Below are 27,807 nucleotides of genomic sequence, written 5' to 3'. Positions count from 1 at the left end.
CAGCATTTATTTCATAGTTTTAGTGATAGGTCTAGACAGGGAACAAATGTTAATGCTGGCATAGTTCTGCTTAACCAAAAGGATAAAGAATTATTCAGAATTCAGGATTTTTGGGCCACCCTGAGCAAGTTGTCCAGGACCGTGTCCAGGTGGCTTTTGAAGATCTTCAAGGAGGGAGACTCCATGACCCCTCTGGGCAACCTATACCAGTGCAAGTTTAAATATGATAAGGGTGGGCACACAAATAGCTCTCAGCCTTTCTTTTGGCCACACATTCACTCCTCTTTCTCTTGTGCCAGATTTCATTTTGTCAGATTAGTGTAAGTAGCTAACTGAGAAGTTAACACCAGAGATAACTTCAGGTAAATAAGAGAGGAGTACTGGAACAAAAAAGCAGGACTGCCCCATGTGTGATTATGTTTGGCTGATCTTTCTCATTGAGGTGTACTTATTTTTGTGGTAGTGGGCATTTTAGCTACTGTGAAAGAATAATTATAAGCTCCTTGGGACATGGTTTGTGGTTTGTAAATGACTAATATACAATTTGTGGCATACCAATGACTTTCAGCAGAAATAAATTATTTTAAGATCTCGCACAAGATGCTATTACTGCATATATCTCAAGTGTTGCATAATAGTGTGTTATCAAATACATGTGGCTTTAAAAATGCAAATTTTCTCTTTTCACACATACAAATCCTTCTGATATTTAATGCGTTTTCAGTTTGCAGATCTAGGTGAGAATTAAATATAGCATCATGTCCTAGGATAGATGATTAGTCCATTGACTACTCATAATAATGTTCTTTCTGAGGTGGAGAATAGCCCCAAAGGCATGTCATAAGCTTACATAACAAAAATTGTTCTCCATCTCAATTCTTGTTGGCCTGCTGCCTCAGTTAGAGTTTGCATGCTGAATGGTTAACAGTTCATTTTGTTTGCAGCCTCTGATACTAATTTTGTGATGTCCTAAAGTGGAGAAAAAGGGTTTAAATATGAAAAGTTGGTTTATTGTTAACTACTATTTCTCCTTTTTCTGAATGGCCACCAATGAAATGGGAATTTTATAAGCCTTCTTTTTAGCTACAGCAAGAGAAATAAAGGCCTGTTCATGTTGTATTATCTTTGCTGAAAGTATTCATCTTCCATCTAAAACAAAAAATGTCCTACAGATATTATAAAATACCAGGAAAGACTCCCAGAACGTTAAGAGAAAAAGTCACATTTTCTTCAAATTGACTGTTTTAAGGAAATAACTGGATTGTTCAACTGCTAGTTACTTTGCTTTCATCAGTATATGTTTTTCTGTTTCCTTTTTTTTTTTTTTTTCTATTCCTACAGAAACGGTTAGTTGCTCAAAAGATTCATATAGAGGAAAATGAGGACAGAGACACAGGGCTGGAACAACGGCACAATAAAGAAGACCCAGACTGCATTAAAGCAAAGGTGCCCTTGGGGGACCTAGATCTATATGATGGCACGTACATCACCTTAGAGAGCAAAGATATCCGGTAATAAGATGCTTTATATTTTAAGATCTGTACCTGAATGGAAAAAAAATCTCTTACTGCAATTAAAAAGAAAAACACTGTCATGTGACTATTCTTTTAGAGAGTTGTTTTATTTTATGTTAACATGAACTAACATTGAAAAAACACCCGTCCCTAATTACAAAGGGGTACCACTCAGAACTACGGTCTCTTCCCAAAACTCAGCCATGTTACTTGTTGAGACTACCCTAAGACTTCTCATTTCTTCCACTAGACTCCCTGTCGGTACTGCCAATGTAACTCTGTAGTGATAGGAGCACACGTGAATTAAACTGACGCCTTTCATGCAGAAGGGGATCAAATTTCCTTGAGTGCTTTGGGTTTTGTTGAGCTAGATATACTTCTTGTAGTGGGAACCCCCTTGACTTAATTTTTAATGAAATTCTGTTTATGACCAAGATGTTACACCTCCTGGTCAAATTTTATCCCATGCATTTAGCAAATAAAGGATGTGTAGAAGTCTGACATTCAGCTTCACTGGTAATTCATCTTCAGGGATGACTGTTTTGTTTTTATTTTTTGAACATAATCAGATGAGTATGGGAGGTGGAAAAAGTTTAATTTTATCCTCAGATACCTTCATTTGGGCTTCTAACTACTTTGTTGTTGTGTAGTTGTGGGGATTTTTTGTTTTGTTTCGGGGGGGAGGGGGTCCAGTTGAGCCTTCTAGTTTGCATGTATTGTTATTTGATGAGTATATAAATCATTAATCATCCTAGTGATACAGTAGGTTGATGGTGATGCATTTGGAGGCTATCCAAGTGTTGATATCTTTTTAAAAGCAGATAGCAATTCATGTACTTTATAGTGGGTGACATCTTTAGACAATTGAAATCTGGGGAGGCATCAGAAATGGTGTTATGTACTCAAACACAGAGGCTTTGTAACAGTCAAATCAGAATGTTGTGTCTGTCAACTACAATATTGTATTTTCTGGCCTATAGTAGTATATTAATCTGGAGTCCACTATGTTGTGTTATGTTCTCAGCCCTGAAGACTATATAGACACAAAGTCTCCAGTGCCTCCAGACCTGCAGCAGCCAGACTGTACAAAAGTTCTAGATCTTCCATACAGCATTCATGCTTTTCAGCACTTACGGGTAAGTAAGCAAATGGAAGTATGTTATTTTATTTTTTTCCCTATCAGGAAGAGGAACAGAAAACTCCTACTGGCAGTTCTCAGTCAAGGTTGAAAGATAATGTAATTTTTTTGAGACTGTCTCAGACTTTGAACCACAATTTTACCCTGCTTGAAGGACCTGCGTGTAAAGTTCATCTCTTTAGAATGGTTACAGAAGCGTGGTGCAGAAATTGCTGCTGTTAACAATATTATATGAATACATTTTCAAATGCAGACCCAGCTTTCTTGATATTTATTTTATTACAAGTCTTGAAAACAGTTTTTCATCTACAAATAAGGATTTTCTTATGAAGAAAATGGAAACAGAAGTTTTCTAGTTCTATTCTTGGGTTTGTGTGTAATTTGGAAACAAGTACCTTTTTTGTTCAGATGAGAAGAAAGGAGAGAGAAGCGAGTAATTCCATAGCATGTAACGTGACAAGTGAGAGTTAAGTGCCTCAGTGGTCATTAGTGAAATCAGTAGTTACCAAGTGTGCGAAGTTACCAGGAGTTGGTACGTAGCCTGTAGCATTCCTCAAGCAGAGGGTGCTTTTAGAAGAAATGATGCTAATGACCATGTTTGCCTCTCCATAATAATATGTATTATTCATATGTCAAAAATGTAATATCCTGTCAAGTTTTGAAGATCTTGATGTGACAGGATGATAGGAATGCAAAATAATCAAACTGTAAATTTTCCTGGAAGTCATGTTCTTGTTCTCTCACGTTCTCTAGTTTTTAAAGTAAATACCTATCTTCAACTTTTATTTTAGGGAGTCCAAGAAAGAGTCAATCTTTCTGCGCCCCTGTTACCTAAAGAAGATCCCATCTTCACGTACTTGTCGCGGAGGCTGGGAAGAAGTATAGAAGAAATAGGACATCGTATTTATGATGGACTAATGAAGGTATGAAACTGTAAACTTACTGTACACTCAAAAAGAGTGCTAAAAAGGTCTCAGAATATCAGATATGCCTAGTACATGCAGTCAGATCCAGTACTAGTTTTGCGCATATATTTCAGTTTTACATTTCAGTTACAAACGACAGAGTAAAAACATTTTCTGCTAGGTAAGCAGAAGCAGGTGAAAGCTTCAGCAAAGCCAGTAAGTAGATACTTACTGTCATCTTTAATGACCACATCTATTTTTGTGGTCTATCAAGCCAAGTGTGTTACTCTGTCAAAGTAATAAGAGCTTTTAAACAAAAATGTGAGTACTTAAAGAACAAATGTTAGTACTGCAATGTCTTAAATGTAGTACTGAAATGTCTGAAATTTTAAAATGTCTTCCTGTAAAATATAGAAACTGTTTCAACTCAAGCTGTCTGTCCCTTCATATTTCATCTCACTTAGAATTTTTACCTGTATGAAAGGCAGAAGTTCTGTTTCTTTCATACGCTTACGTGCTGATTCATTCCTCCTGAAGATTCACAACTATTGCCAAATGACAGCTTCCCAGAGGAAAAGGATAACTTAGAGTTATCAGTGCTCAGTTTTCTATCCCATAGTAATTAAAGCCCTGAATAAACTTTTAGTTCATGTCTTAGTTGATTGTATAGTCCATGCATTTCTCTTTACTGCAGAACTCTTCTTCCTGGGTACTTTATAATATGGCTTCTTTTTACTGGCGAATAAAAAACGAACCATACCAAGTAGTTGAATGTGCCATGCGTGCCCTTCATTTTTCTTCAAGGTGAGAATTGCTGACAGATTTCTTTTCAGATTGTTTTTCTAGTTATTGTAATTACTAAAAAAGTTTTAATTTTTAGGACTGTTTCCTAGGAAATAAAAAAAAAAAAAAAAAGTAACAAGAATTTAACTTGTTCTTATTTTTTATATGCTAAATGAGGCGTATATGTAATTTAGACACCTGATTCTTCTTTCAAATTGCATATTTAATATGTGACTGAAGAATGAGTGTGTTCTTCTGCATGATTCTTATACAGCCTAACCTTCTTTTAATCTTTCCTTCTTTTTCTTCTTTCCTTTTTTTTGGTTTTGTTTTTTTGTTTGTTTGTTTCTAGGCAAAATAAAGATATTGCACTGGTAAATTTGGCAAATATTCTGCACCGAGCTCACTTCTCTGCAGATGCAGCTATTGTGGTCCATGCAGCTCTGGATTACAGTGACTTCTTTACCAGCTACTACACTTTGGGAAATATATACGCAGTAATTATTATCTTTATTTTTCAAGAGTCATAGAAAATCAAATAATACGTAATCTTTCTGGCTTGACTTTAGTCTTCTACAGTGTATCTTGTGTTCCACATGCATTACAGACCTTAATGTTCAAGGTTCCATCAAAATATTTTCATCCTAATGGCCTCCCTTTAACAAATACAGTGGCTTGGGTTTCTGAAAAGACAGGCTGCTTGTTAGCACAGGTTAAAATCTGAGTCAATGACTTCTTTAAAAATAATTTTTATAAAGATAAAATATTACAGAACAATGGCTAATTCTATTTCTCTTCATCATTCTTTAGATGCTTGGGGAGTACAACCACTCAGTCCTGTGTTATGATCATGCTCTACAGGCCAAGCCAGGTTTTGAGCAAGCTGTGAAAAGGAAGCATGCTGTCCTATGTCAGCAAAAACTTGAGCAAAAACTGGAAGCTCAACATAGGTAACAAAAGAAGCACCCTAGTGGAAGTTCATGCAATCTCAATTTATTGCTCTGCTGCAGCGTTTCTTTACGTTTCAAATAGAATAACAATGTTTTTTCATTTATACATTTCTTTGTCTATTTGCTGAAGTTAATAAGAATAAAGTATTAAAGTATTCATAAGAATACTTCAAGCAATCCAGAACAAAACTGAAAACATACAACATTATAGGAAAAAATATATTTTGAAAAGCGTTAAAAGTAAATTTTTTCTACTGTTAAATTTTCAAGATCACTTCAGCGAACCTTGAATGAATTGAAGGAATACCAGAAGCAGCATGACCATTACCTTAGGCAACAAGATGTTTTAGATAAGTACAAGCTCATCCAGGAGGAGCAAATCCTGAGGAACATCATTCATGAGACACAGATGGCTAAAGAAGCTCAATTAGGTACAACTTTTTAGAGTTAATCTCTATTATAGCAATGAAGAATTGCATGCATTCAGATTAATGTCAGGGCATAATTTATTTGTATATTTTGATGGCCTTTAGTGGCTGCTCTGTTTCACCTGTTAAACCAGTGATTATGACCTATTCTTGAGCAGGTGTTTTTTGAGTCCTTTAAAAGATGAATTTTTTGAGCTGTTTTTAAAAAAATGGTAGAGGTTGAAGGTGGGTTTTTCTGTTTTGTGCTTTTGGACTGTATACTCTTCTCCTCTTCTTGAAAACTTCATTTACATTGTAGAGCAACGTGTTTTGTGCTCCACAGGGAACCATCAGATTTGTAGACTGGGCAACCAGCAGCATAGCTTGCACTGCCAGTGGGACCAGCCTGTTCGCTATCACCGTGGAGACATTTTTGAAAATGTGGAATATGTTCAGGTTTGTGCATAAATTGATACCGCTGTTCTAAACTGCAGTTCTTATTTTGTTCTGTTTTTTCTTTTGAGAGGTTTAACAAAGGGAGGTACCTTTGGGGTGTCATAGTGAAAAATAGCTTAGTCCCCTTTGAGGAGTTGAAAGTATTAAATGTTAGTTTCTTTTGCTAGTAATACAAGCTGAGATCAATGGTGGATTATAGAAATGTAGAGTTTTTATTAAATAAGGCTTTGGTTTACTTAGAAAAGAGAACTGTTAGAGTTATTTAAATTTAAATGCGTTATTTTTTCCCAAGTCTTAGTGTTGTGTGAGGTACTAGCCATTTCTATAGTCCTCTTTGCTTTTTCAGCCTGCATGGAACAGACAGCCATTTATTTCTAGGAAATACAAAAATTCCTAACTTGAGGAATTACAGCTTTCTGTCACTTAAATTCTACTACATTTCAGGGATGCTAGTAGGAGGATAACAAGTTGAATTTTCCAATTCATTATCCCACCAAAGAGGACAGGAAAAGTATTAGTTAATGAAGTGCAAAGATTTCTAGGTTTTCGATTCAAGTGTACAAGTGGTATGTGGAACGAAAATTACTCTGTATTGGAATGTACTTTCCATCAAAATAGTTCAAAAATGCGTTTAATATTGTATTAATCACTTGTCTCTACAGCCTCGGTGAATTGAAATTTCTTTTGTTTATTATGCTATCAGTATGACTCCAACTATGTAGCTGTTGCATATTCCTTTGAATTTATAATTTTTTCCTGCCAGAAGGAGCACAAAGCTGCAGTACAGAATTAACAGATAGAAGAGTAGAGCTCATTTGTGGTGAATCTAGTGAGTGCTTTTTGCAGCACTAAAATGATGCGTTAGCCTGCTTTCATGAGCATTTGCTAATTGCGTATCTTGAACTAGACAGTGCACCAAGGAAATTTGATAGAGGAATAATGAGAAGTGCTGGAAGCAGAGTGTGTGCTAACACTGAAAACCCAGAACAAAAGCTAGCCAAGCATCCCTGCTGATGTGTTAGAACTACAGATAAAGATTATCCTTTAATGTATTCTGTAACGTGGAATGTCTTCTGGAGCTTCCTCTTAACTAACTTAAGAAAACAGGAATAATTATTTTTTATTATGCTATGTTTTCTTCTTGGATGTTCTTCCTATTCAGGTTATTAAGGTAGTTTTGCAAGCCATTAATCTTGGTGGCTCTGACCTGAACTAGAGATACGTGGTCTGGTCTATATATGTACATATAGCTTGTGGTCTATTAGAAATGTTGGCTTGATACCTCTTAGCATTACTTGGTGATTTGTAGTTGTATTTTCATTACTGACTTACTTATAATGTGGATATTGCTTTTTCCATGGTGTGAGTGGATCAAGGAACTTGAATTCCCATTTTTTTCCCTGCTACTTAATTTTCAGGTTATCAGTAAGATTAATTACATAAAGCAGTGAGGAAAAAATGTGTAGAAATCCAGCCAATAATATAACATCTCTTTTCCTTATGAAATACTGCATTTTTTCTGTTTATAGTTTGGTGAGGACTCTTCAACTTCTAGTATGACATCTCTGAATTTCGATCTTGATACAAACCAGAGTGATCACAGCCAGTCCTTGCGGTCTTCCCCTGTTGCTCGTTCCATCGTTTCAGTGTGGAGTGTAGAATCCAGTAGAGTAAGTGAACAGGATAAGTTTTGCTGCTTCAAAGAGGAGTTTTGAAAGTGTGCATGTCATCTTGTCCTTGTTTGTGTGAGAATGTGTAGCATTTCTTTATTTTGTTATGCTTATCTCTATGGTTTCTGCATACCAGTTCCCAGTAATTTAAAACTCTACTACAGTACAGAGGGGGTGGTTGTTATTCACTGCCTTTGCAAAAATCTAGTGCAAGGAAAGCAATACAGCTGAGTAAAAATAGAAACTGAGATGCTGTTCCAGAAAAGATTAAAAAATATATATGTAGTTCTGAAGATCTCTACTCTTTTCTTCCTCCAGATTATTCCTTATTTCTTATTAGATTGTTAACTGGAATGTTAAAAATGTTGATCAAATAATCAAAACAATGCCTTTGCCCCTTAGGACAAACAGCATATTCTTTGGCCTCAGCGATCAGAGTGCATGAAATCTTTCCCCAAAATTCCTGATCCAGAAGAGCTGCCATCTTACTTCCTTCCCCCAGAAAACAGGGGATTCAGGCAAGTGTTGATTTTAAAAACTCATGTTTATACATTTTGACACAAAGTTTTAATGGCCTTTTGCTCTCTGGAGAGGATGGATACAATTAGTAACCAATGATACAGATGTATTCATGTCTCTTCCTTTGGCTGTCCCAGGGAAGGAGTGATTTTCCTTTACTGTTTGTTTGTTTTTTTCTGTAACTGTAACAGACCAAATTCTATTCTTGACTTTATTTGGTGCAAGATGAATGCATGAAATATCTACAGTATTACTAGAAGAATGAAGGTTTAAGTGCATGTATGAACATATTCTAGAGCATATTTTAAGAGAAAGAGAGATAAGGTCTGTTCTCTCTGTCTAATAAGCATAATTAACTGTTGTAGGTTGCAGACATCCTCTTAGCTTTAGTTATGTTAATGGCAAACTGTGTAGACCAGAAAGCCTTGGATTATTCATTTGGGACAGAGGTAGAAAACCAGCTTAGTTGTGGAATAGCCAACAGTATTTATTATTAAATAGGGTAAAACAAATGTGTCTACACTGCAGTAACTATCTTGTGTGGGTCAAGGTAATTTTATAATATTCTATTCACTTAAAATTACAATGGGGATACTTGAGATGCTTTTTTTTTTCTCGTAGTCAGTATGATTCTAGTATTGAGCATTTGTTAAAGCAGAGGTTCCCATCCACAAATGCCTTGAAGCTTCCTTTGAAAAAACGGTGTTGCCTTAAATAGAATGTTCTTTTGAAATAATCTGGCTACTTCTTGATGATGTTTTCAAATTAAAACTTCAGTTTAAAATAATTTTTCATTTTCTTTTTCACTTATCTATTTAATCCTAAGCTTCGTACAGCCCTTGGTAGCATAATATTAGGACCTTCTGTTTCTTAATCTCTACTGAATTGTTCGTTGTTTACAGGTATTATAAGCTTAAAAGTTGGAAATAAAAACCTTATCCATTAATGCTTGTGAAGGGAGGATGGTCCTTGAACTCTTATCATTTCTAGCTCATTTCCAGTCCACAGTGTGAGACTTGTCAGTTGTTACATAGCTGATTCTTATATTTACGTATCAGTGACTTGCAGCATGTGCTATTGATTTGTCTTGGATCTCTTTATTCCTAGAGTCCAGTCAATCCTAAATACCGCAAGAGAATCTGTTGGGCATGGAGAAACCCAGCCACCAGACTGTTCTCCCATTACTGACGCTCGTAACAATGAATCCCTGTTCCTACTGGTCAAAGAACTAGACAGTAATCTAGATCTGAAATTTAAGATGCCAGATGATCATGCAAGACAAGTAAGAGATGCATTCTCATTGGTTCTCTTCTGTTTTAAATTTCATCTTTTTTTTTGCCTTAAAATTCTTATTCAGGACATCAAGGTTCTGATATTTAAAAGATGACTTCATACCACATATTCAAAAATGAAAGCAAGTGCTTCCTAATACTGCTGGAGAAAGGGAGAGTTTGTCGCTCAGCATAAGGCTATTGTCTGACCTCTCTTAAAACGCTTAAATACTGCACATAAAATAAGAAAAATAATTTACTTAAAATTACTATTTTATTTTAAAACTTCTAATAGTCACTTGAAATGATTCATCTTCTTGAGATTTCCAATAATGGCTGTATTCTACCAAGTTGGTAACTTTAGGCTGAGATTAGTCCTTCATATTGCTTTCTGTAGATTGACTGCTTAAATGATATAAATAATGTGAACATGTAATGATTAATTTAGACATTTTATCTTCTTTTAACTAAATTTTTAACTAAATTTCAAATCCTTTGAAATTTTACAATATATAGCTACATCGGTCATTCAAATCTTTTCTCTTTTAAAAATAAAAAAAATCTCTTTGTCTAGATCTTGCATTCTCGTATCAACAATCAAACTATTACACAGGAAAATATGGGAGCATTTCTTAATCATGCCATGAAAAAGGTATGTCAAAAACTATAAGATGAGATAAATGGAGAATTCTTACTTGAGGCTTGTTTCTATACTTTTAATAAAGTCAGTCAGAGACGTTCAAGAAGTAAGGTTATTTGCTGTGCCTGTGAGTGAGATGAAACTAACCTGAAAGTCCAGGCTTATAAGAGAAGCACAGACAGAAAGAGAAAAGCCATTTCCTTTAGCTGGGTGTATTTATTTGTTCTTGTTGTGACTGCAGGACACTGAGCAGCAAGGTATTAGCTAATCCTGGCAGACATTGATTTAAAAGAACAAAGTAACTTGGTAGTGTTTGATCTTTTACCCCTTCTTGCATGTCTGCCTCTTGCTCTTAACTTCTCCTCCCCACTAACCTGCCCCCATCCTCCCCACCCCCAAAAAGACAACCAACCCACTGTCAGTCTTCTGTCAGGATAATTAGCACTCCGGGGCAAAGCGTGTACATCTGTGTAACGCCACCTCCATCTTGCGTGGGGCCTTTGAGAGTCATCATAAGTCAAATGACAGGAAGCATTGAGATAGAAGTTGGCTCTTTTTTGACATCTCAAGCTGATTATTTCTCAAATTAACTCTCTCATATGAGTTGTGTCAAGGCAGTGTATGTATGTATTGGTTTTAGTCTAAAATCAGTACAATTTATGATGTGCATCTGTCTTACACAGAAGAAGAAAAATTAACAGCAGGAGTAGATTCCTGTTACACTATTCAGAATAAACCTATACATGTCTAATATCTTACTGTTGCAGTGCATACGTATTTTGTTTTTTTACTGTTGTATTCTGTTGCCTTCATATTAAAAGTCTGAACTTCTTCATCAGTTACATGCTGATGCGTGAACAGTGTTAATGTCGTGCCTGCTCTGCTAGCGATCAGCTTTCTAGGGCACAAATGCCACAGCTGGTATCTTTGTATTGGGAAAGACAAAGTGTTGATAACTTGCTCAGGATTTAGTTAGAGGACATTAAGACCTGAGTATGGAGAGTGGTTCAGTGAGGAGATCAGCACTAATAACATGTGAGTGATGTGTGTGCACTGCAAAACAAGGGTGATAAATAATCCCACAATTATAGGTTATTATGTAAGATACTCCTGACAAAAAGTTGATATATCCTAGTGGTATCTTCCTGTACCTCTTGAACCACAGGAAAAGCCCTTCTATATGAGGTTGCCTTTAAAATTTTGAAGAAAATCTTTGTATCAGTTAACTTTTTCAATACATTATTTCTGTAATGCCAGCTGCATGGTTAATACAACACTACTGTAAGCATCCCTATCTGTTTTGCTTCTTTAGTCCTAGCTGCATGTTTCCTGTTCACGTGTGGATTTGAGCTTCCATCATGTAGGTTGGAACAGACATTAATTTTAGTTGATGCTTTTATACTTTAAGCTCTTCGTATAATTGGGTAGCACTGAAAATATTAAAAAAACTAGAACATAAATGTTTCTAAAGCATTTCCATCTGCTCCATCTGAAAGAGGATGTTTTACTTAGCTCTGCCCACTTGACAGGATTTTAAAATGTTGCTATTTTTTCTCTAGGATGAGTGTTTGTTTTTTCTGTTCTAGGTGAAAGAGGAGGAAGGAACATTTAAGGTATATTTGACACTTCCTCCGTTATTCCACATGCCCTCACTTGTTACTTGCTGTTTTATAATCTTTAAACAGCATCTCCTGCATCATCTTGTCACCTTGTCATCTATTCGTAAAACATAAATAGATAACTAAGAAAAAGCAATTCTGAAACCTTAAATTGACAGTCTTGAAGTTGGGTATAGGACGAGGAAGGACATTTAACTAGTGGTTGGAAACTGCCTGACCTTCAAATTGGTAACATTTTTGCATAGAACTGTGTTGGTGTAATTTTAAGGCTCTGAAGTGAGCTAACCATTATCAGTTGCATATTTTAAAGGATTTTGTGGTCATGTCATAAGGCAGTCATATGAGTAAAGTGTGTGAGCAACAGCTCCTACTAAATTACAGTGCGGATCAGTTTGTTCAATCTGCTGTGCACTGATAAAACTCAGTGTGTGAGCAGAGTGAAGTGTGATATGTATCTATCTAGTAAAATAGTATGCAAGGGTGAGTTTTGTTTGTTTTTCACCAAACTGAGCACTTCTGTCTCACTGAGGCACCTTTCTTGTGGGTATTTTCATCCTATTCCCTGACTCTCCTATAGCCCGAAGATTCTCTGTGGCTTGTGCTTAATGAAGCTGGATTGTACTGGCGTGCAGTTGGAAATAGCACCTTTGCCATCACCTGTTTGCAAAAAGCATTTAATTTGGCTCCACATGAATATCAGGATATCCCTCTGGTCAATCTTGCTAACCTCTTGATTCATTATGGTCTTCATTTGGATGCCAGCAGGCTCTTGCTGCAGGCTTTGGCTATCAATGCCTCCGAGGTAAGATTTTTTTGTGTGTGTTGGTTCAGTAGTGGATGTCCTTTCCTTTACTCGATTAGGAGTGTTATGGATTTGTCCTTATTTACCTGAAGCATGCAGCTCAGCTTCCAACTCGTGGTTTGGATCGGATGTTGGTTTTCATTCACACTCTTGATCTAACTTGGTGATGCTGGTTGCTGAGAATGTAGGCACCTGGAACAGAAATGCTTCTGGAATAGATGACAGACTTTTGCTTCCCAAAGCCTGTGTCACCAGTGGCTTCAGGGAATCCAGTCCTGATATTTTGGCAACATTGTCATTTAAAAGAGAGATCGTAATGCTGTTGTCATTCTGTCTTGATTTTTAAACCCTTTAAGTAGCAGACATGTTAGTAAGGTCTTCGACTGTGTGGACATCTTTCTGTGCCACTTGGTTTTTGGGTTTGCTTTTTTTATATACTGTTTTATTTGTCCCTAGATTTAATGTACATACCTGGATGTAAATGTGTGTCCTAGTTATTTTGACTTAATTTCCAAACATAGATTTAAAACAGTTATTGCATTTCTGAATGGTAAGATTATAAACATTTTGTAGATTGTCACCTATCTAAGGGAAAAAGTCACTGTATAAGCTGTTTAAACTGCTGAACTGGCCAGAACGATTGTGAAAAGGAAAGCAGAGAGAAAAATGTTAAAATGAGATGGGACCTGAGGTTAGATTGGGGTTTAGATATGCATGTCGTAGTACCTGTTCTCTGGCAAGTAGTTTTGGTCTTAAATTTGCAATGCTTCAGTAAGAAGCTGAAATAACTTTTTCCTGTGCTTGCACCTCTGTAGTTAGATAAGACAGAGGGCTTACACCTGCCAGGCTGCCAGTCACCTAGCACTTAAAGCAAGAAGCAGAATAAGCTTTTTTAATATAACATTCAGCAACAATTTTGCACTTCTTGGAAAAGAATCTGGCCCATGTGGGTCACAGGTAAGAGTGCAAAAACAAATTATACAAAGAACTACACTTAAGTGACGTGCCTTAAGAAGAACAATTGAAAATACAGCCACGAAGGTTAACCTAGGACCACACTGCATGGATTAGGACTTTTCTTCAACAGTATTGGTGAGTCCTGCCTCATTACAACAATGCCTGCTCCTATTTTTTCAGGCATTTACAGTCCTGAAGTGATTATTGTCTCAAAAAAGAATCTGGCAGGAAAAATTGTGCTTAAATGAAACTTTCTGGAGTACAATGAAAAGTAAATATAAATCAAAATGAATGACAGTTACAGGGAGTTAAGCATGTGCTTTGAGAGCAAAAGTTTAGACTTTTGAATGCAGTTGCTCAACTTGGTCTGAATGATGCTTAATAATACAAGGACAGTTTGAAAAATCTGATGCTGTTCGTCAATCCCCAAATTTTCAGATAATGAATGTAAAACTACCTCATAAGGGGAAAAAAATGGCTGCCATGTTATAATATTATAGTAATTATTCTAGTATTCTATTAATTGTAGCAAATTTCTTTGTGTAAGTAAAAGACTGTTTTCAGTCAAAGAAAAAGTAATGCCTTAGTATGTGCCTGTATTTGCTGATTCAGTTCTAGCCAGTAAAAAAGGTGTTCATGATCTGTGCTTTAAAAATACATATTATGTGGAGAATGGCCAAAAGCAATGGACAAAAGCATGAGGTTTTAAAAAGAACTGAAAATAAACGTACATCCCTAAGCTAGTATGAAATGGGCGTTTTCAGTAACCTCTGTCTGCTCGAGTAAATGCTGAACATTGTTGACTATTCAAATTTATCTGTACTGCTAAAATTGTAGTAATATTTTTATATTTGTGCTGACTTTTAATCATTCAAAAATATCCTCAGATGTTTCAGTTCAGTTCTTTATTACTCTGTGCGGTAAGCATTGTTCATGATGGTTCATCCCAGTGTGTGTTTAACAGCTTTTTTGTGGAAAATTGGAATCCTGAATACAGCCTTATGTCAGAACAGCTTTGTTTAGCACCAGTACATCAAGCTGTTAGCTCTCCTTTCAAGGAATAGGCAATCCCTATTGAAAAAGTTTACCAAGTTTGGGAGGGTGTGGATTGATAGGGGTTTTTCCTATTCTATTTTAAACGGTGAACATACTTACACTGAGGTATATTGCTTTTCTCTTTGTAGCCTCTGACTTTTTTGAGCCTAGGAAATGCCTATCTGGCTCTGAACAACATCAGTGGAGCCCTGCAGGCCTTCAGACATGCACTGGATTTGACTACCAAGTGTCTGGAGTGTGAAAGCAGCCTGAAGATGATCCGCTGTTTGCAGTTTTACCCTTTTCTCTACAACATCACCTCTTCCGCATGCAGTGGTAAGCAACTACTGAAAGATGGACCACGAGTGAAATAGTGTCCTTTTGCCTTGAGTGTTGCACCTGAAATTCCTGGTTACTGTGCTGTTTCTCCAAGGATCCTCCCTTCTCTTTGTAGTGTATTTTCCCCATAAGGACCAGGGTTGAGGCACTACTTTTAATGGAGAAGTTATGGTCCATTAAGAAGTGCTTGAGGATGACTTCTTAAATATCTAGAGAGCTACCACTGAGTGCAAATTACCTCCTGAGCATGTCAGTAATACCTTAACAGCCTGACTGATATCTCTTGCTGGTAAATGAGGAATGCTGGACTGAGTATTTATGGAAGTGCACGGCTGCTACTGCTAGGCTACTCAATGGCCCCTTTGTACATCCCTTCAAATTCTGCAGTTGGATGGATTTGTTTTCTTAAAGCTGAAGAAATTGGTAAAGAGCAGCTCTAGTTTTAGTTCTTACCATTTCAGTGTGTTCAGTACTTTGTATGTCATTTTCTAGTGTTCAGTCTATATGGAATAGACTATATAATGTCAATGGTATTTTGTTGATATGGGGCCTGTGGTCACTGCTCTTCACCCCCCAAAAATCTGCCAAGAATGTCAACATTGAACCTAATCTCTCCCAGCTAAAATATTTGAAAATATTTGACATGCAGCGCTTTGTTGTTAGTGGCTGCTTGAATAAGCCCTTTACAAACACAAGGTTTGGTATCCCAGATTTCTCCCAAATTGTCACTAAGTGTCTTTTCATCTAATCTTTCTTTTGTTTTTAAATGAAAATCTCACTTGACAATAATGCTTTTGATTTTTAGTATTGCAAGGACTTTCTCTGATTATTTTTTTTATGATTTTATTTTATTTATATTTCCACCTCTAGAGGAAAAACATGGAAAAAGCTGCTCTGATTTAGCATCTAGAACTCTTCTGTCTAAGCATAGACCAGAGGTCATCCATACTTCTTGATATGGTATGGATGATTCCAGCGTAGTTGATATTTGAGGACTATGTCATCAGATTAATACTATCTTCTACGGTCTTCTGCATTTTTGCTGATTGACAGCACAGCAGTTGTACAGATAACTGAATGCTGTTTGGCTAAATGTAGTGTAGGAAGTGGTATTAAGGCCCATCTGGTGGGTCTCTTACTGACTTCCGTAACGTCAGCTTGTACACTGCTACCTTTCGTCCCTTAACACTGAACTGTCCTTCTCTTACATACCCCAATACCACAGGCAGTAGTAGAAATCTAACTTCTCATCTCAAGAGTGTCTCTTGCTAATGTGGAAGAAAAAATCATGTCTGTTTACTTTTTATTAAGGTCTTTTATTAAGATCTTTTTTAAAAAAAAAAAAAATGTTGTAACTCAAAAGGTTAAAATTGTTCTAGTCAAACCTCAATGAAAGCAACTCTATTTTGAAATTTAGCCAAAAGGCTAATTTAAAGATACATTCACAGAACTGAGAAGATAACAAACAATGGCTGGTTTTGAACCACAAAATAATCTTTTACAGTTTTCTTCATTAAATCTTACTGTAAGACCTAAAAATGTACTCCTGTAGTTTGGCTGAATATTAGCTTCTGTTTCCGTTAATTCATGATCCAGGATCTTCATTTTGAAGATGACTATCACTGCATATGCAGTTTAAGAAGTTGGTGTTTCTTAAATGTGAGGAGGAACCCATATGAAAAGAAGTGTTATCCTTCTTTTTTTTGCTAGCATGGCCACAGATTAACAAAGTGACCGTGAATATATTTGTCTGGTAGGTTGTGGGTTTTGATTGTTTATTAAGGAATCCATAAAGCTGGTAATTCAAGAAAAGAGCTGAATGTGCCATAGCATATTCATTTGATCATTGTATGTCAGAATTTTAGTATTTAACAAGTATTTTACTCTGTATTTTTGCCTTTTCCTGGGACTCTTCCTGTCTTAATATTTCTCTCTCTTCCATTTCTGTCTATAATACCCTTTAGGTCGTCTTCTGTCTGAGTGCAAGAAACCTGAAAGCGTGAACCTGACAGTGTAAATGTTCTTCTGCAGAACATAAAATAAACATGCTGTTTAATTCAACCTTGATAATGATTTGTGGTTTAAATCAAAAATCAGTTAGGCAAATATACCTTTCCATTTTTTATCTTATTTCCATAAGGTTTGGGGAAATGTTTTTCTCCTGCTGTAAACTTCAACAGACTTGAGAGGAAACTTGACAGGCTGTGTGAAAGTGAAGTTGTCTCCAAAACCAGAATTATTTCAAGAATGCATACACAGAACTCACACTTCAATCTGACAAGTATCCTGAGATTTTGGAGTTTTCAGTTCATCCTTCAGACCAAAGAAAACAACTGTAGAGAGAGAACTTTGAATTTCTACCTTAAGTACTTAACACAAACCTTTGCTAGGATTATTACTTGTACATGCAATTACTCAACCACTTAGTATTCTAAAAAAAAAATGCAAACTATATTTAGATGTTACTATTAAATATTCCCCGTTGCACTTTGAGCATTCCTTAGTATGTTCATATCGTGTAGACTTGAAAGATTCATAGAGCAACTTGATCTGTTCTTGTTCAGTTCCATGACAGACTGGAATTCACGTCTTGACAACAAGATGCAATCTGAACAATACTTCCACACACCTTTCTGTATGGGACTTTAGATACAGAGCCAGTGCAGCTCATATGTCAATACTAGGATCAAACGTGTGCTTAGCAATCCAAGGATCACCAGCGTGTTACTTTGGGAGCCCATCATAGAGCTCATAGCCCATAGATCATGTGTTGCTACTTGGGGATGCTTGACACCTAGTCCTCTTGTTAAGCACTTTAGCACATTGTTAACGACTTATATCCATCTCCTTTGAGGTGTGTCAGAGCTACAGAGTAGTCACATTGCAGTACCTGGTACGCTGAAAGTTTCACCTAAGACTTGGAACGTCACAGGTTGCCTCTCATAAAACTTATTTTGATAAGCGTTTCCTCAATATTTCTGAAAGCAATGGCAGCAGGGCTGCATGTGCCCTACTTTGGGATTGCAGGCCCATGTGAGGGGTGTTTCTGTTTGGCCTGTCAAAAGCCTCAGTTGAACCCCACTAACTAGCAAGACACACAGCTCCTTGCCCTGCTGCCATGAGATGTCAGTGGGAGTTGTGTGCATGGTACAGTGAATGGAATATAGGATCCGAATTTTGCACTTAGAGCCTGGTAGTAGATTACAGGGTGTCGTTTATTTCATATGAGTGTACAGGACTTTGGAAGTGCGTTACACTAGTGCTGATTTTTTTGGATGCTTGCTTTTACCTTCCTGTCTGCTTCTGCCTCATACAGTTTTTTCTAACTGCCTCTGTTTTAGGCAGATTTTTTTAATTTCAAACCCAAGTCACTTCATGCAGACGAGAAGAGCTCATCATGCCCTTCGTGTTCTTCTAGACAGGATCTAAATGCAAAACCTTAAACTTATTAATAAATTGGTATTTAAAACATGAAGCATGACATGTTTTAAGCTTCAAGTATCTTTAGTCTTACCACTTGGTGGGGTAGTGCTTTTACAGAAACCTTCCTGCTGCTCCTCTGGAGGTATAGGCAGTGTCAGTACGTTATGAATACCTCTGTAATATCAAGACCTCCAAATCCTTCTAAGTAGCAAGTATGTATGTATGTGAAAGCAGCACAGACCTCCTCTTACTCTGATTTGGTTCTGTGAAGTATTCCACAGCAGCTTAATGATCCACTTTAAGTATGGTTCCAGTGCCCTCTTGTGGAACAAACACCCTATACCACCTGAAATCAAAAGTCTTGGTTTATTTCATCTGCTTCCTGTGAAAATAAAACATGGGGAAAAGGTATTTACACTCAGCCGTGTATGCATTTCCCTTTGTCCCCCAGCACATACACTCTAATAACTCAGCTAATAAGCTGAGACCTTTAAGAAAGTTGACCTGAAAAAGAAAGGTTGACCTGAAAGGTCAATTTCTCTGCTTGAAATTCTGATAGTATGCTGACAGACAGATTAAATTACTTACTTAAATCAGCATCACAATTGAAGCCTCTGACTTTTAACTTAATAGCTACAATCATTTCAAGCTCCCTATAGCAATTTCAGCTACTCAAACACTAAGCAAAAGCTCTCCATACAACAAAACAAGCATACATTTCCTTTACAGTAGCGTGTGTTAAAACACAGACGTGAAATATTTGCTCTTTACATTTTTAAACATCTTTCACTTACTCACTGATCCCCAGCCAGCAATGCCTGACTCCATTGTCCCTAGTAAGGGGCTGCTAAATTTTGTTTCTGTTTTCTACAGCATGAGGTCCTTTTAGACATTTTTTTACAGGCATTTTAGCTTCCTTCTTCTCAAGCTGCCTTATCGTGCAGCCCCAAGGATGCTCATCACTTACAGTGTTAGTCCAGAACCTACACTAATTGCACGGGACTCTGACCTGAACACTACTTCATATTTAAAACTAAACTTTCTCTTTCTTTGTCTTGTTTATCATGTAAAGGCAGAATTCTTGAGTGCTCCTGAAACAGACCACCGTTAAATGTTAGTGCTCTTATTTATTTGAGTATATTAATGAAAAGTGTTAGGTCTGTGACCATTCATTTGTGTTGGTTTTACTGTTTGTCCACTACCTTGTAGGAAAGTTAATTGGTGCAAAAGGAGTAGTCCCCAAAGTGGGTTTTTTAAACAAGCAGAATTCCATCAAGCACACAAACGGGTTGTCAAAGCTCTTGGAAGCACATCAAGGCAAGTATTTCTGTTATTTAATAACCAGGTAGCACCACAGAGAAAGTGAGCTCTGTCTTAAACAGTAGCAATGCTAAAACAACTGTTGTCATTTGAAGTGAAATGTTGGGTTGCTTATTCCCACACCCTCTCTCTCCCACGTGAACACGTTGTCCACCCTGCGAGTTTCACCAGGGAGCTGGGTATTGAGCTGAATTTGTTCCCAAATCCCTGGCAACGGGAGTCACGCAGCGCCAGGCTGTCTGAAAGATCTGTTGATGCTGCACAGGTGGGATCTAGGTCACCTTCCCTGGGCTCTGCAGTGCTAAAGGAGTAAGAGAAGGTTAAATGGTACCTGCATAGAATGAAAGCGTCTTGCCTAAAGCAGGCAGATGGGAGATACAGGGGAGGAGGACTGCTTTTTGTCCTGTTGGAGACGGATGTTCTTAGGTGGTGGAGGTGTCTGAAACTGTCAGACACACCTTGGACTGGGAGATCTTCAAGATATAGAATCAGAGAATGTAGTGCTACGTTAAACATCACGTTTTTAGCTACAACAGTATTCCAGAGTTTGCATAGCCCACTGCTCATGCACGCTGTTTCCAAGCTTCTGCTTGTTGGAAAGCCATTGTGCCTCTTAAAAGTTTCTGAGCATGCTGTTTTAAGAATAACTGTACTCCTTAAATGTCATTCTCTTTTGCATTTGTCAAACATGCTCGTGGTGTGGGTGAATTTGGTCTGCAGCCTTCTTTTGTGCTAACATTAGATAGTTTCTGTATATCCTGCAAGGTCTGTCTTGCTAGCTTATGTGCTTGCTCTGCTTATTTACAGCATGCCAGTGTACCTAAAACTGTTCCCAAAAGTCATCGGTCTCACTTTGTACCGTATTCGATGAAGAGCTGTGTACCCACAATATTTAGCGTGCTGTATTCGTTCTGTCTTTTCCTGGGATCAGAAGGCCACAGGGGAGCAGAGGGAGGAGAAAGAAGGCGTTGCCTCAGCTTCAGGAGAACTGAGGGGACAGAGAGAGCATGATGGAGAGAGAGTTCAGCAAGAGTTTACTGATGCAAAACTCTTAACATATAAAGGAAAAGTAGTACAGTATTAGACTAAACATAGTGTGACAATTCCTATTTTTATCTGCCTTTATAGTGCAGGTGATTCTTCATGATACAGGTCTGGATCTTTCAGTTACTTCAGCATCCGTATGTATGTAATGGGAGGATCGTCAGGGTTTAGAATGGAAGTGAGAAGGTTCTCTTTCCAACCAAATCTTCCAAAACCTGATACTTGCAGTTGTCAGGTTTATTAACATTTCTCTGCAATGCTCTTGGTGCATTTTTGTGATAGGAATGTAGAGAAAATGACACGTTTGCTGTTTTCTGTCTTCATCTTCTTCTAGGATGCTGCTGTTGCCGGTGGTGATTTCTTGCATATAGCTGCTAAAATTTCTTGCTAATCCTGCATGGTGTGCTCTCCTCGGAGCTGGGCCTTTTTAAAAAGGTCCAACAACTGCAAATGTTTGACAGGCTTGTGTTTGTACAAACAACTTCGTAGTGAACGTGCCCAGACTGAATTAGTGATTTGGTTAAAGTATATTTGGAAGAGAAAGAACGTGTGGCCCCCACGTACAGGAGAACTGACAGTACGTGGTTTGGTCTCATTAACAACTTGCCAAGACCTTGAAGGCTGTGCTCACTTCGCTTGAATCCGAGAACTTGTAAAGTGGTGATGTGTAGCCTCAGCCTGTAATGAGTCATGTTGAGATTGTCTCAAAGCAGCATGCAGTGCCATGTGCTCAGATTAAAATGAGCACTGCATGCTGAGCCATGGAGTGCCAGGCACTTAACTACCCCTGATCTGTCTACTTTATTGATTTGTTTTTCCTTTTAAGGTTGGTTGCCTGGTTCATGCGAGAATCTGCTGTGCTCTGACTGTCCTCAAAGCTTGAAATCTATCATCCATTCTGGCTACTAGTGACCGAAACTAGGACAATTCGAAGTTTCCCTATGGGAAGGGATAGGTGCTTCTTGAACGCAGCAGTTCTGGAGAGATGGGAAATTCTTCGAAAAATCCATGCATTTTTGCAGGGGCTGTTCTGTAGCTTTGTACAACACTGGCAGCATGAGGAGAATGTTTTCCTCTTGAATCCTAAACTAGGGGGATTGGCAGTATTCTTGCCTGACCTAACCTTCAGCAGGGGTTGCCTACCTGGACTGTCGAAAAAGCTAATCCATATTTTGATTGTTTTTCATTGTTTTTCATTGCTCCCTCAAAACCAGAATTGATTTTTGTCTATTTTATCTACAGGAGCAGCTCTGCTCTTTAATGGTATTGTGTAAAATGTAGCCCATCAAACAAACTAAGCACTTAAAAGCTGTCTTAGAAGAGTAAGGGGCATACCTACCTGGCTAGTTAACACATTCTTTTGCTGCTTGTGACAGTGTCTCTTTGCTTTGGTATTCAATTAGGAGCAATGTTGCTCAAATATCTGTCCCAAGCAAATCTAACAATTGTTGTGGACCAATTTTGACTGTTAAGCTGCTCTGGCTGAGAAGTATAATATACTGTAGAGATGCACAGATGAACGTAAAACAAAGCCTATCAAAAATATTTTGTTAAAAAAAATACAAAATCAGATCACTGCAGAATACTGTTTAAATTCACCCGTATAGCACAAACCTTACAGACAACCATGGTCAAAAGCTATCCAGGTAAGGCCGTTCCTTGGCTCGCTAGCATCTCTGTGTATGTTGAGAGAAATGGAAAGTGAGATGACTCCATTGCGTTAGCTGTTGTAGGGTTTATTTTTCATGAATGGGCTATTTTTGTATTTAGCCCCTTTTAAATTTGAGTCCTGTAGAATATTTAATGTTTAGCATAAGAAGAGGTATGGGGCTTATGATGGAGGGAGGAAAATAAAAAGAGCGAAACAAACACGGGGCACTGTTGCCTTTCCTTTCATAGTGGTACTTAAAGCAAGAATTCCTATGGCTTAATCAGAAACATGTTTCAGAAGTGTATTGTGTGAAGTCAAGGAACCAAATACTCGCCATTCAATCTTCCCAGCATACATTATACTGCAATCCAGTGTAGGCGGGTATTTAATGTTAAGAAATTACTAAGTAGGTATTTTATCTGATGTTAGGGGGAAAAAAAATCAAGCACGCTGGAGGAGTCACTGAGGACAAGCCTTTGTCTTTGAAATTTACGTGTGCTTGTTTATCTTGCTTGCTCGCTTTCTCCAGAACAAAAATTAACAAAACACTATCTTTGAGGCACAAACTGAAATTCAGGCTGGAGTGCTGCTTACCTTGCTGCTCTATATGTAGTCCCAGAGTACCCTGAAAGAGACATTTCTAGTCTATCTTATCTGCAGGCAGGATTTGAGAGTTTAAATTCAGATGTTTCTATGTTTTGGGCACTGTTCCCAGGCATCACAAAGCAAGTTATTGCTTCTAGACATGTGTCGTAATAAAACAACCTCCGATTGTAGTGGGTGGCGAGGAAGGAGGACAGTGAAGGCTTCAGATAGTCAACCTCCTTGATTTTCCCCTCCCTGTTTTTAATTATGGAACAGATGTTTTGGGGGTTGTTTGTTCTGTTGGTTTTTTGCTTTGTTTTGTTTTAAGATTTCTGTGCTGCTATACAGTATTGCTGAATTGGGAAAGTTTTGGAGGTATGTCCCTTCTTAAACTGCACTGTGTTCACATTTAAATAGGTTTATCTGCCTCTTTTTTTCATGTTTTATTTATCGCCTCCTTATATTTCATAAGGAGAATTTTTTTGTCAGTCTGCATTAGGGACTAGTCTGTTACAAAACACTGAGGTGTTTCTGTCTGTTAATACGAACAAGAAATTTGGCTATAAATGGGTGGCATCTGTGTGTTTTAAAAGGTTTAATCAGAACTGCTGTAATGAGACACATAGATAATCTTTAAATCTATAGCTAAGCCAATTTAGAGGCATCTTTTTGGCTACAAATCACATTAAAAACTATTTGCCTACAAGTGAGAACAGTTGTTTTACAGTTTAATCCTCTTAATTGTAAACCTGTTGTTGGAATAAATAGCGAAAGAATGAACTCTTGTATGCTTCCTTTTGTGTGCTGAAGTCTAAATTTTGACCATGCAAATCGTGCTGTTGTTTGCTGTGCACCAAACCAAAGCTTGTTATGTAGCGAGCTTGTATGACTACGTGCTTTCGAGTGTGCCCCTCAGCATCTTTAAAGAAGTTGCCATTGGCTGCTCATCGAAGGGAGGAATTTAAGATGAGGTAGGAATGGATGAAAACTTGTAAAATGCTTGATACTGCTTTTCATTATTCGTGCTCTTTAATTCTTTGGTTAGAAAAATGTCCTGCCCTATGCCCTTGAAATTGTTTGGGTTTTGTTGGTTTTTGTTTGCTTGTGGTTTTTGTTATTTTGTTTGTTTAGTTTTTGTCTTGTAACCTCTAGTTTTGCAAAGAAGGGTTTATATTAAAGGAAAAATGCTGAAAATGAACAGTGCTTCCATGTGGGAAGAAAACATACCAGAAGCTTAGTCTAAATTTTAGGGCACTAGAGTCATCATTCTCTTCCAGTAAAAATACGTGAAGCTCAAGAGGGAACTTAATACACTCTGTCCTTTGTTATTCTAAAGGAATAGCTATGATGGTATGTGGGCAACAGATGCGATTTTTAATGCTTAACCCAATGCATTACAACTGTAAAAGATATTGGAGGTACATTTGTATTATTATCACAAAGCCTGGGCGTGCTTTGAAACTACTGGTCAAGTTATCGGCTTCAGGGAGAGCAGGACTCACCTCTGGGTGGGCTGGCTTGCTTTTGGCCTCCCTGTTATGCTTCTGCAGATGTAGCCTGTCCTTTTGCTTTGTGTCTTTTCCGAGCCCTGGAGTACACGGTGAATATCTCATAAGAGTTGTGTATTTCTCCTCAGTTAAATATAGACCTATCACACGTTCACATGGCAGTAGTGCGTAGCGAGGTAATTGTAATTAAGAACTTCTACTTTTCTTCTGCCTTTAATTCCCTGCTCCAATTGTCGCTATTAATCATTTCCACTAAAAAGAAACTGAGAACTCCTTTGTTATGTTTCGTTATTTTTACACTCCCGTGTGTGCTAAGCACAAAATTTACTTTGATTCTGCTCCTGGAGCATGGTTCAGTCCTGCACTTGGAGCCGCTTCCTGACGACAGCCTTGTTCCGTCAGAAGTGGTTTGCAGTTTCCACTTTCAAAGCTCAGTTACGTGATTTTATTTTTTGAAGTGTAAATATGTATTCTTTCTGTAATTAGAAAGAAAGGAAAATAGTAAGAAAAGGAAGGCGTGAACTTTACAGCAAAAAAATATCTTAATAAAAGCACAATAAGTTCTAATTAAAGTGAGCAGAGCAGCAAGATCTGCTAAAGATAGGTCTCTTTTTTAGTTTCTGCTCATGCTATTGCTTTTAAAAGTAATCTTAAAATAACTGGCATGTTTTTTTCCCCATAGCAAATGTGTAATTCTAAAGAATGTTAATTTATTTTGCCACCAAATATCCACTACATATGTGATCAGAATAACCCGGTGGTGGTTAATAGCTTACAAGATCTTTCCGAAATGATCTGTTCACCTTGAAACGTCAAGGTAATTGGGATGTGTGCTGTGTAATCACCGGAGTTAACAGTGCTGTGAAAGTCAAAACCCACGTTTTAGATGTTGTCTGAAGGATGGTCCCTCAAGCAGCGCTTCCCCGTAACACTACCCTGCCTTTCTATAGCAAGCACCCCAAAATTTTCACATGATCTAATAAGAGCATTAATTATTCCTCATTTTCATAGCTAAAGTGATAATATACCACCTTCTTTAATTGTTTGACTCACGTCTTTTTGCATCTGCATAAGCAGCGACTAGCAAAAGTGAAAAGAAGACTACTTACTGGTGCGCTGCTCCGGAAATGTCTATAGATGAGGCTTTTCACCTGCGTTCAGGGAATCAAACCTCTCTCTACTGAGCTCAGTGATACGTCACACCTGCTACTAAAAAAAAAAAAATTACTAAATTTCATTTGGAGGAATAACAGGTTTGAGTGTGCACCAGAAGACAAGCGTGAATTCAAACTACTTGCTTTGGTTTTGTTTTTTTTTTATTAGCTTTACTGGCTCTGGTAGGTACTAAAGCTTTGGTGGAAATTCAGGAGGGGTCCTGAAGACCAAGCAGATGGATAATATTAGATGGAAAGGACGATCTAGCAGAGCTTTTCTGTATTTCGAGTGTAAGGCGCGCGCACACACCCTTCCCCCCCATGACAGGAGGGTTGGAACTAGATGATCCTTAAGGTCCCTTCCAACCCAAACCGTTCAATGACTCTGTGTTGTGGTGGTGCTGGCCAAGTGCTCTCACATTGGCCCAAAAAATTACAGGCTCAAATGATGTGAGAGGTAGAGAGCTTTTAATACATGTATATAATAGAGTTTTCTGCTTTCCATCTTTAGAAACCCCAGGCTTCAGTGTAGAGTCTGTATTTGTTTTTTCTAACCAATGGATATGCTGTATAGCTTAGGAACTTTTCTCACTTTTTCCTTCCAGTTTTTATATTAAACAGGCACAAACTATTTATTTGTCTCATTTCCTTCAGTTGAGTAAAAGTGCAGAAAGCCACATGCGTGTTGTGTCCTGTCTCTAGCATCTTTGTTCCATTGACTGGACCAAAGTAACCAGGCCTTGTAATACCCAAGGTAGAGCAGAGGCTGATCATCTATAGATGCTATTTAACTGAGCATTTCTAGGGTTGCAGTTGCTGTTGTCCTTCACACAGCTAGTGTGCACCAAGTGTTGAAGTGACGCAAGCAATGCTTTGCCGCCAGGGAATGTTCCTGGAGTCTCGGGCTGCGTTGTTCCCTTGCTCTGACACCCGTACCTGGTGTTCTTCCCAGTTGTTCTCCAGGCACGCAGCTGATACAAGCTGTAAAATTCTGACTTGCGATGTTTTGGTACCACCAGATTCATGGTAAGCACATCAGAGATCTTAAACTTCCATTGTCTTTTCAACCAGCTTTTTTTTTTTTTTTTTTTTTTCCTCCTGTGACATCAGGCAACTGGAAGCAGTAATTTGGAAAAATGAGGCCACTCAGGTTTCTATATATAGCAGCTCTCAGATCCCAAGAAAGCCAGCACTCCCATCATCTGTTTTTAGCTGTCAGTGTTTGTAAATTAATATTAACAAGGTTAGTCTTAAGTAGAATTTTAAGTGTCTGCATCATTTTTTTTTTTCCTCCTGCTTGCTATTTCCAGCTTTTTTTCTCATTTTGGTGTTTTTATCTCAATTAAAAACCGTTGACTGTATTTCAGCCCCTTTGCTGCCCCCCTCACACACACATACACACACCTCAGTGATGAGCTGACCTTCAGCAGAGGGAATGGTGGTCATCGCGTTGCTGGGAAGCACCTGACTTGCATCAAAATCAGGCTGGTTTTGATGTCAGGCAGGAGGACCAGTTTCATCTTCAGGGTTCTGTGCACACCATTCTTCATGAATTAATCATGAGGATCTCCATATATTGAAGAGAGATTTTTTTTTTTAATGAAACCAATTAATTTTTTATTGACAGCACGGGGGGGGAGGTAAGGAGAGGATTAAAGAAAGAGACACTGACTAATAGAATAAGTAGGAAAGGCAGAGTATAATTGTATGGCAGATGTTAGGACAGTTTCTGAAGTTAACAGCTTCTGTTTTGAACGTTTACTCATCTAATAGCCGTGTTTGACTTTTTATATATAGCAGAAAAGGTAAGGCAAGAAATAGTTTTCACGGAGGATTTATGAGTACAGGTGAATATATTTGTGTTTGGCAATAACCCTGCGAATATACCAGTCTGTTTCTCCTCCCGAGGTGTCACCCGAGTGTTGGCAGCTGCAGAAGTACAGAGCATGCAGTAAAAAGCTGCAGCTCGGTGCTGCTGGGAAGCGGTGGAATGGGTGACACCTACCTGAGAGTTACAGCCAGCCTCTCTGCATCCCGGCCTGATAAAGAGTGAAGCCTAAAAGCATTCTTCTAGAGCATGGGATCACTGGGTGGAGGAAAAAGGAGTCACTGATCTT

General features: G+C 37.9%; 1 protein-coding gene across 1 annotated transcript in view; it reads left to right on the top strand.

Moving 5' to 3' along the window:
• TTC17 (tetratricopeptide repeat domain 17) overlaps positions 1-27,807 on the top strand; it is a gene marked incomplete at its 5' end in the record, with an annotated part of 55,085 nt that overhangs the window by 13,195 nt on the left and 14,083 nt on the right. The window contains 14 exon segments of the mRNA XM_084520794.1: positions 1,342-1,511; positions 2,539-2,650; positions 3,444-3,575; positions 4,252-4,361; positions 4,693-4,837; positions 5,151-5,290; positions 5,561-5,721; positions 6,041-6,153; positions 7,683-7,823; positions 8,226-8,341; positions 9,450-9,624; positions 10,188-10,265; positions 12,450-12,674; positions 14,816-15,002. Coding sequence (XP_084376920.1) covers positions 1,342-1,511; positions 2,539-2,650; positions 3,444-3,575; positions 4,252-4,361; positions 4,693-4,837; positions 5,151-5,290; positions 5,561-5,721; positions 6,041-6,153; positions 7,683-7,823; positions 8,226-8,341; positions 9,450-9,624; positions 10,188-10,265; positions 12,450-12,674; positions 14,816-15,002 — 2,005 coding nt within the window.

The sequence above is a fragment of the Aythya ferina genome (genome assembly GCF_964211825.1).
Source record: "Aythya ferina genome assembly, chromosome: 5".
In the NCBI taxonomy this organism is placed as follows: domain Eukaryota; kingdom Metazoa; phylum Chordata; class Aves; order Anseriformes; family Anatidae; genus Aythya; species Aythya ferina.
Note: the sequence above shows the minus strand (reverse complement) of the source record. Positions and strands in the feature narration are given on the sequence as shown.